Here is a 20,395-nt window from a genome sequence, read left to right on the forward strand (position 1 = left end):
CTCTCTCTCTCTCTTTTTCTGTCTTTCTCTGTGTCTTTTCTCTTTCCACGATTTAACGTCACGTCTCTGGGACGCTGCTTATCAGGGGCAGCAGTACAGAAGCGGAAAACATTACACGGCTGCCTGAAGGAATGTGGCAGCCATACTGCTCAAAGTCCGGCCAGCCTGAAGAGAGCGAGGTGGGGCGGGGTGGGTGGAAGGGTGACGCAAGGAATTTTGGGTGGAGTATCCGTGTGTGTGTGTGTGTGTGTGTGTGTGTGTGTGTGTGTGTGTGTGGAGGGTCACAAACCAAAAGAAGTGTTCTTTGTCTCTGGAGACAATTAAGCCCACCCCCACCCCCCCACCCCCCCATCCAACATTGCCTCCTTCCTCTTTCAAAGGCGAAACGAGCCATCTCCTCTCCCCTCGACCCCTGCACCCTCATCTCCTCATCCCTCCTCACCGACCATATCTCACTCAGCTCCCCGCCACACCCGTCCTCCACCAGCCCTCGCTCTCCTTTAAGCCGCCTCCCGCTCCCTCAAAAAGAGGACCCAACTATCAAAGACACATTTACACGTCGCCTTCTTTCATCTAGTCAGTCTGAGCTCGAATCAGAAACTTTCTCTCTCTCTCTCCTCTTGTTCGACTCACTTCTTCAACCCTTCTTTTCCGTTCGCTCTCCTCGCCGACACGAGCTTGAGGAACAAGCGGCTCCTTCACTGACGACTGAACCGTCAGTATCCGCTGAGCCCGTCTCACTAGATTAGATTAGATTAGTTCAGGTGATGCTTGAATGGTTCCTGTGAGTGAAAAATTCCTGAGTAAACTCTTGAGTTACTGTGTCGCAGCAAAACTGTAAACATCCATCAGAGGGTCCAGAGCGAGTTTCATAGTTGACGTGAAGCGTTGCACCGTTTCATGAAACTTAGGTACAACACACGTGCAGACACAAAGATGGACGACACGATAGCTCCCAGAAAGTGAAGCGCTTTGCAGTAAAGGTCGTAAACTCTTGTCTCCTCCACGTTAGTGAATTGGACATGGACCAAACTAAAAAGTCAAATTCTCAAGTGCACGTGAAAGTGGAGACACGTCGTCCATCTTAAATCGGAGTCAATATTCAACAGGCGTGCAGACGCTTAGCAACTCTCCCAAAGTCTTCCTCTCAAACGCCTCCTTAATCAGCTGGTGGTTGAAACGACGGACATTAAATCCTGCAGACACGGCTCCGGTTGACCTTCCTGCAGTCAGCGTGCCGACTGAAAGCAACAACTAACAACAGCTGCGACTTTGTGACATTTAAAAAAAAAAAGTTTACATCTTCCTGTGGCCTTTAACTGCGACCAGCCCGAGGCAAATCATGCAACAACAGTGCTGCGTGATCACACGCGAGGTGGATGGAGAAGAGCTCGCAGACGCATTTAGACAAAGTCTCCACTCCAATAATATCTAAGAACATTTTCTCCTCCCTGATAAAGAAACTTATAATTCTCTCTAAGCTGAATCCGGCACATTCCTGTTCCTTAAAGTAAAAAAAGCTGAACTCTAACACTGTGCGACACAATAACTCGTGGCAATGTTTGAAAGTGAGAGAGTCCTCAGGCCTTCAGTCTGTGAGGACCATGGTTTCTCCCTGGTTTACATTCCTGAGTGGAGGCCGCGCTGCTCTGGATCTCAGACCTCAGAGAACCAGACTGAGGGACGTTACTGCAGTTTATCACACGGTTGGTTTGCCTGAACAAATTTCGAGCTTCCTCTGGGATGATTACAGCTCCTCCAACTCCTCGTTTGGTGTTTTTTTATCTTTGAGTGTCCAGACTTGACAGAAGGACAAACTCTGACTTCAGAGAGCTGTTTGATACGAGACGTCCCCACCTCATTCTCACTTCACCTGGTTTCACACGGATAAATGTTAAGATAGTCCAGAACATTTTCCTGAGAGTCAGTAGCTCTGAACATGTTCCAGAACGTTTATGGTAAATTGTGGCGAGTTGATGACGTTTCTAACATGTGACAGACATGAAACATGGAAGACGAAGACGTCAACTTGTAAAGACGATGAGATTCAAGAGCTTTTGCTGATCAGGGTTCACACAGGACGTGAGTTCTGCAGCAGAATTCAGACGTTGTGCCTCCGGCTGCTCTATCTAAAATGTCCAGATCCAGTCTTCTGGACGTTTACTCTCTATGTTCTGAAAACAGCTTTAGTGTCAGAGAACTTCGGGACATTTGAGACGCAGTAAAGTTGCTCAAGTTTACTTCCTCAGATGCACGTTTAAAAGAAAAAATATCACACATTACCAATCATACAACGATCTGTACAACAAGTTCCTGTTTTGATTTATGGGCCATCTGGAGACTTTCCCTAACAAAATATTAGAGAACGGAATCAGCTGTTGAAACCGTGACGCGTGACGTGCAAGTAGGAACATTTCTTTCAGCATGTTTCCTCGTTTGAGTGGGAATATCCGTCTCCCGGCACATGTGGAGAGCGTCCAGGGCGACAGAGATAGACAGGCAGACAGACGGCACGTCTAACACACCACTAACCATAAACACACATCAGCTCCGTCACTGAACTCCTCTGAGACGAGAGAAACCCAGAAATGACAGTGTGAGCGAGTGAGTGTGTCACCAAGACAGAAAAGTTCAGACAGACTCTGCCGCTGCTGCGAATGTGACTGTGGAGCGGTTATATAAGAATAACACCAGAGTCTTCATTGTGCCACTCACCAGATCCTTCTGAGCGCCCGTCGCTGCCTATGAGCGGGACAGTAATGGCTGCCGTGGCGACGCCGTCAGTCGGCATGGTAGTGTAGACGACAGGCAGCGACTGCACCACCACGGGGATGGTCTGCAGCTGGCCCACCTTGCTGGGCATGCTGACCGAGGGGATGGTGTGAATGACGTGCAGGATCTGCTGCCCCCCGGCGCCCTGCGTGGCCAGGATCGAGCCCGGAGACAGGACCTAGAGCGGGAAACAACGAGGGGAGGTGTTTGATTCGTTGCTCCGACAACAGCTTCACAACAGTGGAGGAGAAGGGAGGTTGTCGTTACCATGGAGCCTATCGATTGTACCGCAGAGGGGACCGGCGTGGCGGGCAGGCTGGGGTGAGTCATGATGCTGCTGGGCGCGGGGTTGACCGTGGTGCTCGTCGTGAAGGCGGGGAGCGAGGAGGAGCGGGGTTTGTTGAGGGACAGGTCGACGGGTTCAGTCTGGTCCTCGGCGGGGCGCGGCTCGGGCGAGGAGGGCTCCGTCTTGCAAACCGGCGACTCAGTCTTCACCTTCAGGTCTGTCGGCTGCGGGCAGTCGATGAATGCATCTGCCTGCTGGAAGAAAGGAGAGAAATTTAAAGAATGAAAAGATGAAACTGATATTTTGTGTATTTCGACAAATTTTCGTGACAAATTAAGACCAAAGAAGAATTTTCAAAAAACAACTTGTCGGAGGGAACCAGCTACAACACTTCACATGTTATATATATATATATATATATATATATATTATTATTGAGTTTAATTGATAAATATTTGCAGGCAGATGTTTCTATGAGGATTAAATTCTTGATATAATTTGCACCACGACCTAGTTTTCTCCTCTCGCCTCCTCAGAGGAACGAGGCACCGCATTTGCCACCACAACCGCCGAGAAGCTGTGCTGCCATGTAGCTCCAATGTGCCGCGGAACAATGGCCGCTGTGTGGGACGCTGGGGGGGGCGGGGGACACATAGAGGAGGGCTGGATGGGCATAGAGAGAGACTGGTACAGATGGAAAGAGGGAGAGAGAGAGACAGGAGGAGTGGAGTGATAGAGGGAGCAGCAGGGCAGGAGTTGGCCCTCGTCCAGTGGTGCTGAGCCCGGCTGTGGGCGAGGCGGCGAGGGTGGAGACGACGCTACGCCCTTTTATCAGGTCGGAGAGTTCAGATGGCAGCGGTGGACGCAAATATGGTAAACACCCTGCTGCAGTCAGCGATCATTACACGTGCAAATAACCACGTTACAGGAGCACGCCGGGGGTTTGGCTGCATCAGAGGTCGCAACACGTGACATGAGAACCATTGATGTCTGAAGATTGAATCCAACTGAGGCCGGGGAAGAGTCATAATCCAGGTGAAGGATGAACAATCTCCAGAAACCTCCGGGACACCGTGCATGATGTTTATTTTCTATATTTTACAAAATGAGAATAAAGAGAGAAATAGATCCTAAGGAAGAAATTAAGGAAATGGAAAGAAAAAGAAACAGATAAAGACACAGAACTTGGCTGAAGGAAGAAAGAGAGGAAAATAAATAAGAGGAATAAGAAGGAGAGGAGAGGAACGAGTTGGAAAGGAGAGGAGAGGAAAGAAGATGAGAGCAAAAGAGAGGAAAGGAAAAAAAGAGTTAACAAAATAAGAGGAAAGGCACAAGAACGAAAGGTAAGAGAAGAAGTGAGTAGGACAGGAAAGGAAGCAGGGCCGTGAGGTTAGTGCTGAGGTACGGCCTGAGAAAAAACATGAAGAACATAAAATGAAGTGTGAAAGAAGGGAGGGAGTGGGTGAGGCAGAGAGAGGAGAGAACGAGACGATAGAGAAACAGAGTGGGTGGGAAAGGCCTAGGGTTGCCATGGAAACTGGGAGCTATCAGCTGACTCCATGTTTTCCAGTCGTTCCCCACCCACCACCAACTCCCTTCCTCTCCCAGTCCCTTCGTCTTTCCATCCCTTCTCCCCCACCCTTTCCTCGTCCTCCTCCCCCCTTCCTCTCAGGTGAAACAATATGGAGCGGAGGTGTAACGTGACAGACGCTCTCTCTCTCTCTTTCTCTCTATCTCTCTATCTCGACCACACCCCTTTCACCTTTCTCTCCCACACCCCCCACCTCTCCCTCCAGCATCTTTCGCTCGTCGGCCACACCTTTGTTTCTTTCCACCCACTCGCTCGCTGGTGTTTTCAGCCGCTCTGCCTCTGTTGGATTGAACCCAAAGCTCTCGACGAGAAGACGAGACTGAAATGTAGAAAAATAAAAAAGCTCTGAACGGAGAGAGAGAGAGAGAGAGAGAGAGAGAAAAGGGGAAGAAAGAAAGAGAGAAAGTTTCTGAGCTCAGACTGATTAGATGAAAGAGGACGATGTGTAAGCAGCTCATTACCCGGTGGAAGAAGAAAGCTCGACGCTCTTCATGCTGAATCACAGATGCTAATTTTGTGCCGAGACGCGAGGACACATCCGCCTCTGTACCAGGAGCAGGATTATTTTTAAGTTGGCCTTTTAGAAGAAGTGATGATTCTGAAATCTAACTCATTCTGTGGATTTCAGGGAGAAAAGTTTGACACGTGATTAGTTCTGGTTTCTTTTTTTTTTTTTCATAGCGACGAAACAAGAAACATTGACATTTAGGACGTTTAGGTTTTCACACCTGAACAAGCTTCATGTGTTGGTTCATGGTTTCATTTGTTCTGTTAGTTTTAGTTTCACTTCGTAATTTAGGAACTAAAGAATTTTGTCTGGCGTACGTACATCGCCTGCGTGGGCGGAGTCTACCTATACCTGACTCTGACTGGCTTGTAGACGGCGTCTGACGCAGTCTTTCTGTTTGAATGCAGAAAATGAATGGAGCGCTTCATTTGGTTGCCATGGTAACTTCCTGAATAACGATCTGCATCTGCACAGTACTAAAGTACTGCAGTACTCCACAGAACTACAGTACTCCACAGTACTACAGTACTCCACAGTACTACAGTACTCCACAGTAGTTCATGTTCAAATTCACCGAAAATATATCGTCGGAGGTGCAGACTGCAGCTGCTTCCTCTTCTTTTTCTTCTTCTATGGTTTAATGTGTCTCTACTTCCTGTGATTGGTCCAGAACTCCAAACTTTGTCTGACTGTGAACCAACAGAACCATGGTTCAGTTTGATCCAGACCCAGAACCCGTCACACCGTATATTTAAGTTCACACTAAACGGAAAACACATTTATTTTTGCACGTTTTCATATTTTTAAATCAAGATCCGTGAAATATTCTCTGGGAAAATGATATTAGAAAATGGATCCGCCCAAAAATTTCATGAGATCTTTCATGTCCCATCCTGCCACCGAATTTCATGGAAATCTGTTGAGTAGTTTTTGTGTAATCCTGCTGACACAGAATCAATGAGTGTTGAAAACACAACCTCCAGGGCAGAGGTAATGACCATGCACAGCAGCCAACAGGCCTTTAAAACCTGCATCCACTCAAAGATTCGGTTTTGGAGAGATAATTAAAAGCCGCCGTGTGTCTGGTTCAACAACAGCGTGACGATGAGGTGACAGGTGTGTTTTCACTGTTTGTCTCTAGAAGACCAACTCGTCCCCTTCATCTTCTCCGCTGGTCTGAGACCAGAGACCATTAGAGACGTCGCTTTGTAATAAACGTGAGGAGGGCTGGGAGACTCCGCCGCATGCACACGCACGTGCACTGACGTGAACGCAGGCCCGAACCTGCAACCGGAGGAGCAAAAAAAAGCGAAGGAGGAAGAAAGTGTGACTTCACTGTCGGCTCATTACTCCACGAGAACCTTACAGAGAAAGAAGACGTGGCTGCCACATCCAGATTCTTTACTGTCGTTAAACTGCTGCACACAACAACACATCATTGAAACGTCTGATGAATTCCTCATCAGCGTCTCCGCAGCTTTCACACTATAACAATTAATAAATTAATAATCTCATCACAACAAACTACAGTAAATTACTACTTTTGCAAGAATGCACGTGTAAAAATAACCTGATAATAAAAAATATTGGGACAGTAACAGCAGAATCAATTTGAAGTACCTCAACACTTTTATCGCAGTATTTCTACAATGTTTTGGTTTTTTTTACTTTGTACATTTGTACTTTTACTGAAGCAAATGATCTAAATACTTCCTCCGCCACTGCTCATTTCATTTCTGTGAATCTTTTGACTTCACTGTAGTTGTCTGAGGAAATGAACTGATTTGTGTCGCATGTATTTCATCACATACTTCTGAAACGTTCTGTAACCTGTGTTAAAGTCTGATCTGAGTCTGCAGTCGTCTTCGTCTGATTTCCACACCTCTTCTTTTCATAACCTTTCCCCTGCACCCAATCTCACGTGTTTGTGAATCACACGCTGGCACGGGACCATAAAATAACCGCCTCTGAAACAATCACAACAATCTGCCAAGACTCAGTTCACCTTAAAACAATAAACCTGCTCCGTGAACGCAACACCATGAAAAATTCAAACCCTCCCCGAGCTCCAGACGTGTTGCCGTGGTTTTTGCCGTGGTTGTTGCCGGAGCATTAAATGGGTCACCCAGTCTTCGCCTCGCAATTAATTCATGTGATCTCTAAGTTGAATGGATGCAGGAAGCAGCTGTGAGTGCGCCGGTGAGAAGACGAGGAAGATTTGAGACGTCCGTGTTACAATCACATGTCTGTGGTCACATATGTACAAAATGTGACCACAGACAAAAAACGAAAAACCAAAAGTGAAGCCTCCTCCATGTTAGTGAACGGGATCAACACATAGTTCTTCTCATCGCACTCACGTATGTGGAAGTGTTTCTGATGAGTCTGGTCATATTGTTAGAACAGACTCTGGCTTCAAATGATCTTCAAACTTTAATTATAACTATTTATTATTTTAGCAGAACTGTTCTGAAGAAGTGAAGCGACGTCATCACACACTGTGTCGACAGAGACATCAATCCTCGATGACAGGCTACAGGAAACGTTTGGCCGACGACAGCGGCTCCCGTCCCAAAGTCTCATTACCAGATTAGTTTATTGATGTAACGTTTCCTGATTGTGATTTAGATTCTATGAAAATCGTGATCTCATTTTATAACAACCGTCTCTGGAATCTGAGGATTTTGTCACTTCTTGGTCAGATTTGCTGCCTTGTGATCTAGATTACAGAGAATAAAGATTATTATTATTATGAATTTACATTTTGCCAGAGTTCCTTACACACACCGATGGAACTTACCCATAAACCACCGATGCAAGAGATGAATTATTCCATTAACTGTTCCAACCACGGGAACCGAGTTCAAGTCTGCAGATTCTCTCTGTCACTACCAACATCTCAGCCTCTGCACGGCTCCCAACCTTCGTTCTCCCAAACGTGACACAGCAAACAAGATTGTCATCCGTTACAGGTTCTTCAGGTAGCGTGCAAAACAAAACGGTGGAAACAGGTCCTGAGCTAAACTGACGAGTATTTTCTAGGTACTTGGAGGATTTGGAGCCAAGTTACTGCTCAGACTGAGTCAGTACACGACAGAATACACGGAAATCAAAGTAATCAAAGACCTGATTCCACCCGATCAGTCATTCCTGCTGCTAATGCTGATTTGTCTACAGGATGAAATCCATATGTCTGGAGGTGACAGACACACACACACACACACACACACACACACACACACACACACTGTTATAGTGTGTGTGAAAGGTGACGGGAGAATAGGGGGAGAACGAGGGAGGTAAAGAGAGGAGGAGGAGTAGAGAATAATGACAGGATGGAGGAGAGAGATAAAGACAGAGGCATTGATTTGTTGGGAATGTGTGTGTTAAATGTAAATGTGCATGTATTGTGTGAGAGTGTGTGTGTGTGTGTGTGTGTGTGTGTGTGTGTGTGTGTGTGTGTGTGTGTGTGTGCACTGGAGGAGACAGCGTGTGAAGGCAGATATAGACGACATAATAAAGACAGAGAGGAAAAACAACAGCTGGGGGAGATATTAACCACGAAGCACGCGGCCCCGCCTATCACACACACACACACGCACACACACACACGCACACACACACACGCACACACACACACTCCACCTCTTGCAGCCTGACCCGCCCAGAGAAACACCAGCTGCCCCCGCCCTGCGTTGAACGGTAAGTCTACTCCTCTCGCTCGGCTTCACCCACCTGTTAGCTCACTGATCCCAGCACAGTGTGAACATCCACGTCTCCCTCAGTCCTCATGTCACCTAAGAGGAGTCACCAGTGTGGATTTCCTGGGTGCTAAGTAACTTGTCTGTCCCGAGCACCCCCACAGGACGACCAGAGTTTACAACCCTGAAGAGAAATCTGCTGGACATTCGGTTTAACCATCTTCAGACGCAAGACACGTGATTAGAGGGCTCTCCGCATTCTAACAAGTTAAATTTAATACTTTTTAAGACCCTAATGAGTGAAATATAAAATCTGTGTCGAGTACGACAGATGAAGGATTATCAGAATCCTAAAATGACCAACACTTCCCACTAATCGAGGATGAAGTGAAGTTACATCCCTGAAAATTCCACATTATCTCTAAAACTGCAGACAGAGACAGGATCATGATCTTTCCCACCGACGAGCAGAGAGAACTGAAATTAATTCTGAGCAGAGGTGTTTGTAAATGATCAGTTATCAGCTCTGTGTTTATCTTGTCTTTTATTTCCAGCTGACGTGTTTCTGTCCCTGAGAAACGACTCAAACACACTGAGAAACCAGAAACGCAGACAAAAGTTAATTTCTCTTCAGCCGTTTTCAGACTTGGCCTGAAACCTCAGACACGATCTAGATATTCATGTAGAGCGTCTCTTTAAAATCTGTTTCCACGTCATCCAGCCGAGCCAACGCGTCAGATGAAAGAATAGAATAAAACATCTCTGCAGACACAAACACATTCAGTGTCCGATTTACAAGCTTCTAAAGCGACTGAGAAAAAATCTCCACCAAGAAAACTCACAGGTTTTAAAGATGAAAAACAGTTTCATCTTTTGAAATCTTCCCTCCTGCTGCAGGGCGGGGAAACATAAACTGTCTGTCGACCCGTCGTGTATTTCCAAATCATCACTTTTAACAAATGGAAAACCGCGAATACTTTGGCTCAGTCGTCCTGGCAGCAGAAGCTTTCAACACCCAGAGACGCTCGGCACAGCACCGGCGCCCAGCGACACCTCGGCTGCTTAACTCTGGAAACAGTCTATTTATGTTGGACCACGGTGAATTTACTTCACCAGGGTGGAGCGTGTTTTACTAACGATTTTAATAAAAGAATAGATGGTCGACGTTCAAGGTGAAGCACAACAAACTTTCTATCTGCAGTTAAATGACATTTTAATGAATATTCTGAAATATAGATGTAGGATTTTGTGCAGCAATTCAATCAGGTAATTTTCACCCAAATGTAATGTTCTGTCTTCAACTAGCTCTTTACCAGTCCATCACTCAAAGCCACTTTCACCCACTCACACTTTCAACGTCTGCTTTTTGTTTCCCATATTTGATTTTTGGCCACTGATTCCTGATTCCTTGTCTCTTCTGTTTTTAATCAGTTTCCTGTGTGTGTCCTGTTTGTCTCTGCTTGTGTGTTAACATCAATGTTTATTTCTTCTCAGGTAATAATCACCGTTTTGAAAAACTGAAACTCAATGATCCACGTATATTTACGAAGACAGAACCAACAACTTCAACCGTGAGCCAGATGCAACAATGAGTAAATCTGTGTGTTCTCACTCAGACACACACACTTGTCATCAGATCTATAACCCCACACACACACACACACACACACACACACACATTGATGTAATAACTTTAAACATCTCTTTACACGTCATTTACTTCTTCTCCATCACTCAGGAGATGATAACGATGATAACAACACCACAGAAGAAGAAGAGTGGTTTACTAACAGAACATCTGCCGTGACGTGTCACACACGTCTGTACCGCTGATTTATTACACACACACACAGACACACAGACACACACACACACACACACACACACACACACACACACACACACACTGTAAACCATCAGTGGGAGGTATCAGTCATCATTATTATCACACAGACGATCAGTGATTGATTTCACACTTCAACAGAAACGTGAGCGTCTTCATATTTGAGGGTAAAATTTACAATTTACATTACTTTAAAATAAAGTAATGTAAATTTACTCTATTCTCTTACTTTAAAATTAAGAGAATGATGAGAAACGTCTGAAGCTAATAACATCTGATCCATCATCAATATGAAACCTCAGCTGATTTAATAGACTGGATATAACTCAGCTGTGAATAAACACACACACACACACACACACACACACACACACACACACACACACACACACACACACACACAGCTGCTGTTTTCTACTTCCTGAACACTCCACGCTGCAGGAAGTGGAACTGCCAACGATGACATCATCATCCTGCACCAGCAGAGGAAACTGCACCCGTCCAATATCTGCAATATACTCGTCTTTTTTTTCTCACATCATCCCCCCCTCCTCTCTCTCTGTATCCCAAAAATTGTGAATGTGCTGTCCTCTGAATGGACTGAATACACACAAACACACACACACACAATCGCACATATACACATACACAACCACACGCACACGCACACAGACACACATGCAATGGGGAACACTAGTGCTAGCAAAGCCCTCCTGGCAAAAGCACAGTAAATAGGCCCCTAACCTCTTATGTCCCATGCTCCTTCTCACACTCACACACACACACACACACACACAGAAACACACACACACACACACACACACACAGGAACACACACACACACACACACACACACACACAGGAACACACAGGGAGTAATAGAGTTGTGTGTGTACATTTGTGTATGTGTGCATGTGTTGTGGACGGTCTTTGTGCATGACTGCTCCTGTTTGCCGGAGGACAACTGACTTGTTTATGTGCATACATCAGTGACACACACACACACACACACACACACACACACACACACACACACACACACATATGCACAGAGGACCTCATTGTGTGTTTGTGTTTCTATTTGTGTGCATGTGTGTCTGTGAGGGGGAGAGAGAGAGAGAGAGAGAGAGAGACATTTCAGGGCTATTCACTGCACTGTGCTGGCAGGTATTCAGAGTGTGTGTGTGTGTGTGTGTGTGTGTGTGTGTGTGTGTGCATGTTCTCCTTTGGCTCAAGTGGTGAATTAGAAAAGGGAGAGATAGAGTGAGAGGGGGCAGGGAGGGGGTGAGAGAGGTAGAGAAACAGTGAGAGAGAGAGAGGAAGAGAGGGTAGGGAGGCTTGGAAAGGTGGAGGAGGAAGAGGAGAAGGAGGAGGAAGGGGTGTGACTGTGTGTATATATATGGGGGGGGGGGGTCAGGCTAGCACAGTCTTTTCGGCAACTCCCGCCACAGCCGCGGTTGCCATGGTGACGGGGCGAGCGGAAGCAGAGCCTCCCTCGACATATCCTATTAGGGCGAGAGAGAGAGAGAAGAAGAAGAAGAAGTGGGGAAAGAAAGAGAAGAGAGAGGGAAGAGAAAGAAATGGGAGAGGAGGAAGAGGAGAAGCTGGAGAAGAAGAACGGCGGGAAAGAGAGATGACATCAAATGTGTGTGTGTGTGTGTGTGTGAAAGTTAAAACTTTCTCTTGTTTTCCCGTAACGAGGCGACAGGATGACCTTTGACCTCGTTCTGACACTGAAGCAATACTTTGAACGTTATCATCCCCTCTTTCTTTTCCTCCCTCCGAACCTTTCTTACAACACTTCAACACACGCACAAGTTTTTAAAACTCTGGTAAAACCCCAAAATAAAAAGGCGTTCGCACCCTCTCAGGTTCACAACTACACTTTCTACAGAACTTGACGTTCTCCGCTCTTCTGCTTCCTCTGAGGTCAGAGGGAGTTCCTGTACAGGAGTCGTTGTTGTTGTGGGTCAACGGTCCAAAGAAATCTACACAAGATACAAACATGAAATCTGAGAAGCAGATTAAAATCATTTTCACCTCCATCAATGAGGTTACGTCTTCATCCGCTTTGGTTTATTTGTTGTTTACACAAAACTGAATGGATGTAAATATGAAACCCGGTGTGAGGACGAGGTACCGGTCGGTACAGAACCCGTTACACTTCGGTGTTGATCCGGATCAAGGCGTGAACCAGGAAGTATTTTTTTCCCTCCTTTTGTATTTTACGTTAAAACCCTCCGACATATTTCGGGGGCTGATATTAACGAGTGATTTAAAAATGAAAGTATCGGGGTGAAGGCTCCTTTCAGCCACAGTATGAGACACATTCAGCTGGAAACATGTTACTGCCACCGAAGTGTCACTGAGAATGTGGCCTTAGCTCGTTCTACTTCAGGGAACTGTCGGGCCTTGGCAGCTGAGTGACCTCTACTGAGTGACGTTAATATTTGATTAGTTTGAAAGTACAATATATAAAATGTCTTAGTTGTTTGTAAAGTATTTCTGATTCTGATTCGCTTCTTTTCTGTCTCAAGCGCCAACAAACGGACCAGATTCAGTATTTGTATTATTAGCGTGATAACCTGTAGTTACCATGTTTTAAATTGCACAAGAAAAAGAACACGTGGATTAAATATGATTGGTTTTCAGTCTTTGGTGAGTTTGACGAGAGACAAATTAAAAGTGATGATAATGAATTAACGTTAAGACCGGTGGTGAAACATGTGACCAGCGGAGGGATCAGCTTCCTGGAGACTTTATCTTTGGACAGGAAACTCCACTCCCCTCTGAGCTACAGAGGTGTGGTCAGCTCACACACACACACACACACACACACACACTCACACACACACACTCACACTCACACACACACACACACACACACCCACCCTCTGCCTAATGATGCCTTACGCAACACTACTCCACCCAGCCCCCACCCTCTACTAACCCAAACCACACCATGCCACAAACACCAATGCGAATACACACACGCACACACACACACACACACACACACACAGAAGGCTCCACCACTCCCCTCCCCCAGACCTCGGCTCTCACAGCCTCATGTGAACGTACTAACGTAATACAGATTTTTATTTTTTTCTGTTTTCAAATCTGTGGAATTGTATTTTTGTATTTTGTGGCGGCAGGTGAACGTTAGTTTCCCCCGTTACACGTTCGGTGGCGTTCAGCTTTTGTGTTACGCAACATTAAGAATCGGAGGAGGCGACTGATTAAAAAGTATTGACTGGAAACTTAAACCTTTGAGACCTTTATAAATATGAGGAACGATTGTCATCTCACACTTACAATCTTCAAATCATCGTTCTTTGCATATTCAGAAATGGAAATTTAACGGTGGATAATTTACCTGCGTTTAACTTCACCTGTTGGTTTGTTGTTACTCAGCACTAATACTAAGTTAGTACTAATACTAGTCATGTATTAATACTGTTCTTTTACTCATTGGTGTAATTTGAGTGAATAGAAGAATGTAAATTATTAATAAATGAGGAACAGGTATTGAGGAACTCAAGAACAATAAATAAGTTATTAATATACTTGGATGCAGTTTCCCTGTGAGTTCCGTGTCTTAGTCTTGTGTGATGGAATCATTTGTCCGTTTGACAAGAGAAGTTTTGGAAATGTCTAAGATGACGTCCGCACAAAAACATTCATCAAAGATGCTGGAAATGCTGCATAATCCAAAAGTATCTCATGGAGGAAGTTCATTTTTATTACATTATCATTTTATTATCAGTCTTTTGAAAGGTGTCAGATGGATTGTTTCACCGTCATAAACTATTATTCATTTACTATTTAATTACTTCTCTTGGCACTCAAGAGTTCATATAACTAAGGCGTGGAGGTTTAATCCCCAGTTGTCACAAGGCTAACCTCAATCCTAAACCCAAATATAACCTAAATCAAGACAAACGATCCCGATGACACTCAGAAACAACAAAACCTCCATCGGCTGCTTGGACAGTCGTTGACGATGAGATTTACGTGACACGAAGTCGTACGATTCCACATGAGAATGACCAACAGCTGATTTCCGTCCTTCGTGTGCGCTCATGAATAACTCTCATAGGCTGAAGGATCCTCGTCAGGTGGCGTCACAAAAGCCTGGCACATCCGAGGCCCTTCCACTCAAAGCAACAGGATAATAAACACCTTCTGCTGTTGCCATGCCTTCACTGTGGGTCCGGCCGTCAGGCTGACGTCGAGGTCTTTTTCTCTACAATTACAAAAAGGGGCCCGATCGCTCGGAGTGACAGGTGCTAGGCTAACGAGCCACAAACAAGCATTTGTCACGATGACTGACATTTCCCCCCAAAGCCTCTCTAATGATTCCCAGAGTGCACGGCTCAGGCAGAGGAACACACCTGGAATAATCACAGAGGAAATACAGCGGATCTTAAATAAAATCTGGTTTTACTTCAGGTGCATTTATTCTTTCTAAGCCAGAATCGAATGCACGTCGACTTTTTCCAGTGATTTTTGTTTCTCTGCCTGAAAGCATTGTTAGCTTTGCTGATGAAAACCAGAGGGAGCGGCAGCTCGCCTCACGGTGGAGGACAAAAATGGACAGCGGTCATAATCCTGAAGTGCAGCCCGTCGTTATCTGCACGTCCACACCCACGCCACCTCTCCACCTTCCCTCTTATCTCCCCTCTCTCCATCTGCGTTCTGTCATCATGTCTCCTCGCCACCAAATCCTATCTCCTCCTCCTCCTCCCTCGGTGCTTTCTTACACTTCCTACAGCTTCCTCCCTCCATACCTCACCCATCCTCCACCCATCCAGCTGACAACACCCTTCCCCTCTCAGCTCAGTATGTAGGCTGGGCTAATGGTTTCTATACGGCGCGTGTGACTGTGAGAGTCCTCACCGTATCATTACGGCTCACACCCTTTATTCTATACCCTCCTCACTCTCAGATAATAACAGTGTACGTGGACCTGCTCATCGGCTTTAGACTGAAGCTGGAAAATTCAACGGTGCAGCAACGATAACAAACAACTACAGAGAATTCATGAACGTTTCTGGTGCTTTTAAATGTTTGTTCACATCAGATCCAAACGTTTTTCTTCTGCTTCTTCACGTGTGCGAGGTCGTGATTTGCAAAATATGTCCTTATTATTTACTAACGAGCAAACCTCTGCTGACCCCTTTAGATTCATCTCAGGATCCAGTGTCAGGGTCTCGAACCTTAGGTTGATAACCACTGGTTAATATCATCATGAATAAAAAAGCATTAGGCTTTAATGTAATTTAACTGTGATAACAAACACTCACATTAAGTCAAGCAAAGTTGAATCCCAATTTACAGGAATTGTAAGAAATGAAATGAATGTTTGGATGTGCTTACTGTAATTTGCTTTGGATAAAATCTATTTAATATAATAAAAACGAGGTCTGGAAATCTTTGACATGTAACTAATAGAAACTACAAATCTACAAACAGGAAGTCGCCAACGAAGAAGATGCAACAGATATAAAACAACAGAGACGATATGAACCATGTGGAACTCAAATATCCTCCAACAGTCTCTTTAAATTCAATCACGCTCACAACAAATTACACACGATGAATTAATCTGAGAGAAGTCATTAAAATATCAAAAACAACTGATCACACACCGTTAAAGAAAGTGAAAATAAAAACTGGATCTGCACCAAACAAACAAACATACAAACAGTGACGGAGATAATAAGAATTAATATCATTTAACTGTGATCACAAACACAAACTCAGCCGATCAAGGTTTTATCCCAATTTACAGTAATTATCAGCTGTAATGTAATTTAATTAAAAAATAGGAACTTTTAACACGTAATAATATCTGCAGCGAGGATCGACCACTACAAGCAGAATCTGAAGATATCAGATAGACACCTATATAAAGTCTTCTGCTAATATTCAAGTATAAGTTCATTCATTAACTGTGGACGTGGCAGAACTCCGTTCTATCAGAGAATAAACAGAGTGAGTAAACGTTCAGATTTGATTATCTGCTACGATTCAAACTGACCAAACAGTGAAGGTCACAAAAAGCAAACATCTCAGGCTGATTTGTTCTCACGAGACCAAACACAGTAAATCTGAGAAGGTTCTAAAAAAGCAAAGCTGACGGTAGAAAACAACACGTTACTGAAGCTCCCTGCTGCTCCACGCGTTTTATTTACTCGCAGAAAGCTCGGACCGAGATAGTTTTTCGACGTGCGGGCGTGACCCCGGCAGGAGTTTGGTTTCAAGAGGAGCCTTTCTCCTCAAAATGATTCACGCAGTCTGCTGTCAGGGAACTCCGACCTCTGACCTCAGCGCCATTTGTTTCACGGAGCTCGTTCTACTGATTCGCTCCCTGAAAGTCCATCAGGATAAAAACGAGCAAAAGGTCAACTCTGGCCGCTTGAAATGCAAAACGGCAAATGTCAACACGCTTCAGCGGCGCGAGGGCAAAGTGAAGTTTTATGACGTCGTGCGGCTCGTCGGGCGTCGGGACTACCTGCTCCTGCTCCGCTCGGCCCGCTGCCTCGTTTCCCTGACATCACGCTGACAGAGTGGAGTCATCATGATCTTAATATATCCTGTCATCTTTATATATCCACAGAGGCCAGGCAGAGGTCACAGGTTTGTTTTCTGCTCTGAGCTGCTTCACTTCACATTCACACACTTCATTTAAAGTCCTTCACTGCTGCTGGAATTTTAAAACAAACACGTGTGGGAGAAAATATTTAAAACCAGTTAAAAATCAGACTATTCCTGAAGAAATGTGCTTTAAACATGATTTAAAAACAGATAACGTGCTGACAAGGACTAATCTCCTCAGATAAGGAGTTTCAGAGCCGAGTCCCCCTGAGTTGCCACCTCTGACTTCTAGGAACTTTTAACAAGCGTTGGAAGATCTTAGATTACGGAGCGGAGAGAAGAAACAACTAAAACAGGTCCAGCAGCGTTTGTCGGCATCATGGCTGCCTCGCGAATTTACCGCTATGTGTCCGCAAGATGCAGAAGGAAAAGAAGAGGACGAAGAAGAAGAGGACAAGATGAAGAAGAGGATGAAAAAGAGGAGGAAGATGAAGAAGAAGACGACAAAGAAGGTGAGGAGAAATAAGGAGAAGAGGATGTAGTTGCCATGAGCATTTCCCTACATTTGAAAAGCATCTGACGACTCTAACCTCCTTCGCTAAAAACTCCTCCTCTTCTTCATCACCATTCATCGACCGGTCCACCCCCCTCTCACTCTCACACGCCCCCACGTCAATTTCAATCTTCCACTTCCTTAAATCAGCGATTCATCCTCCGCTCTGTGCTCCGCCCACTCATCCACTCCCCACCATTTGCACTTCACTCTGTTCTTCATCAGTCGCCCACATCCTCTCGTCTCATTTACAGGAAACTTCTCGCTTCTAACATCGTTTTCTTAAATAAAACCGTGAGGATGAAGTGAAGAGAGACTGGTGCAACATCTCTGCTGCGTCACCGTGAGGGATTATCTGTACTGGTCTGTGAACGTGTGAGACAAACTTCCTCAGAATGCGACAGAAGGTTCTGAGTTCAGTTCCAGAGAGTTCAGAAAAACAGGATCTAATTTCACAGAAAAACAAAGAGACGTCTGGTTTCATGTCTCGATGCTCAGCGTGGAGTTTTAGGTTTTCAATATTTCACTGCACAACTTCTATTCAAAGCTGTTTGTGTGTCTCTCAGCAGGTTCTGGAAGAAGCCGAATGACATTAAACTCAGTGGAGAGAAAAGGTGACCAACAGCTGATGCAATTTCCATCTCTGTGATTTAATTGGAGTGTTTGTTGATCTGAATGTGGAGCTCAGTGAAAAGCGTCTCTCTCAAAAACAAACTGAACGAAAGAGAAACTCGCAGTTCACTTTTCAGGAAAGTAAATATTTGGGAGTTTTCTCTCGCTGCTGCTGCTGAACCTCAGAACTACAAGAGAAATATTAGAAAGTAGCGTGGCTGCCATGTTTACAGTGAATACACGCCCCGGCGTCAGGACGTCATCTAACAACGACACACACAGTTTTAAATGTACGACTAAACTTCTTTAAGCTGCGTTCACATACACAACAGCACTGCAGGAAAAATGAATCCTGATCCTCATCAATTCAAACATGCAGCCGAGCATAATATTTTCCTGTCAGGAGATTTTCTTGTGGTGACACAAGATAAACTGATAAGTCCCTCATTAATTTATAAGTCGTTGTTAAACTGAAGGAAGCGGAGACGCATCTTTGTACTTTTCTTTTGTATTTTGCACTAAAAATGGAAAAGAAAAAACTTTGTACACTGTATTTTGTATTTTGCTCTTTTTTCTATTTTCATATATTTATTTTTTCTTGTCTAATCTTTCTTTTAAAGTATTTGTATGCCGGGAGATTGTTTCAGTACATGCCGTATGTGAGTCTGCGGAGTCTATGGCGATAAACATCTTGAATCTTGGAGTGTGGTGTCGGAGCTGAAGCAGTGAAGTGTGATGGATAGAATCTGTGTTGTGCTGATCCAGGATCATCTGTGAGATCGAGAGTTAAACTTGTAGCTTCCAGGTTCAGACTCGTCTTAATATTTGATGAACTGATTCTCAGAGTTAATCATTGACCAATTTGTAAAACGTCTCCGACGCCAAGATGAGTCTTAACTTTCACATAAATTCCTGCGTGATGGAACACGTCCGATCCCGACCCGCCTACCTGACGATCATCTATCTATGCGTCTGTCAATCCTCCTGCCTCCTCCACCCCCATCAATCAGCCCGTCACCTCCCTCCCTCTCCTCCTCCTCACCGTGCACTCCATCTCCTCGGGCTCTGGTTTGATCTGTACGGAGGGCATGTCTTTCTCCTCCTCCTTCTCCCTTCCCTCCTTTCCTTTCTTCCTCTTCCTCACAGACTTGGCCGCCACTTCCTCTCGCTCCTCCTCGACCACTTCCTCCTCCTCCTCCTCCTGAGGCGGCTGAGGCCTGGTCACAGGCTCCTCCTCCTTCGCCTCCTCCTCTTCCCGGACTGCAGGTGGCGGAGGTGATGACGATGGCGGCGGCTGCGGCGGCTGTTGTTGTTGTTGTTGTTGTTTCCGGGTCAGGGGGCTCTGCTTGGCCGGACTCTTCTGCTTCTTCTGGGCGCCGCCGGCATTCTTCTTCTGCTTAGGACTCAACTGGCACTGAGGAGGAGGAGAAGAAGAAGAAGGTGAGAAGAGGGTAAGAAGAGGAGAAGGAAGGGGGGGTAGAGGTAACGAAGGAGATGAGAGGAGAGGTGATAAGGGGCTAGTTGAGGGGGGAGGGGTGGAATGGCAGAGAGGGAAGTAGGGGGGAGGAAAGAGTGAGAGGAAGGTGTTTAAAAAAAAAAAAGGAAAAGGCAAAACTTCCAGGCCGGGGGGGGGAGGCCGAGCGGGGGAGGATTTGAAGACCCAATTAGAAGTTAAGACGGAAGGGGGAGGAAGGAAAAAGAAGGAAGGAGGAAGGAAAATGTGAAAAGAGAAGAGGAAGTGGGAGAGGAAGCGAGACAGGAAACAGCGAGTTCAAAGATAGGAAGCGTTACCTCTCTTTTAAAGGGAAGCTAAAGAAAAACAACCCTCCTCTGAAAAAAAAAATCTGCCGAGAGGTGGGGGAGGTGGGTGAGGAGTGAAAAACACACTCTGATTAAAAAAGAGAGAGTCGTGAAGATAGAGAGAAGAGG

At 45.3% G+C, this 20,395-nt stretch overlaps 1 protein-coding gene across 3 annotated transcripts in view; it reads right to left on the reverse strand.

Moving 5' to 3' along the window:
* Positions 1-20,395, reverse strand: part of klf8 (Kruppel like factor 8) — a 50,911-nt gene that overhangs the window by 5,734 nt on the left and 24,782 nt on the right. For 2 of the 3 annotated variants that reach the window (XM_069539464.1, XM_069539465.1), the window contains exons 2-4: positions 19,509-19,880; positions 3,040-3,312; positions 2,716-2,950 (exon numbers count right to left, since the gene is read on the reverse strand). In XM_069539464.1, coding sequence (XP_069395565.1) covers positions 2,716-2,950; positions 3,040-3,312; positions 19,509-19,880 — 880 coding nt within the window. The remainder of the gene's footprint in view (positions 1-2,715; positions 2,951-3,039; positions 3,313-19,508; positions 19,881-20,395) is intronic. The other variant, XM_069539466.1, reaches the window with a different exon arrangement.

The sequence above is a fragment of the Paralichthys olivaceus genome, chromosome 15, assembly GCF_024713975.1.
Source record: "Paralichthys olivaceus isolate ysfri-2021 chromosome 15, ASM2471397v2, whole genome shotgun sequence".
Taxonomy (NCBI): domain Eukaryota; kingdom Metazoa; phylum Chordata; class Actinopteri; order Pleuronectiformes; family Paralichthyidae; genus Paralichthys; species Paralichthys olivaceus.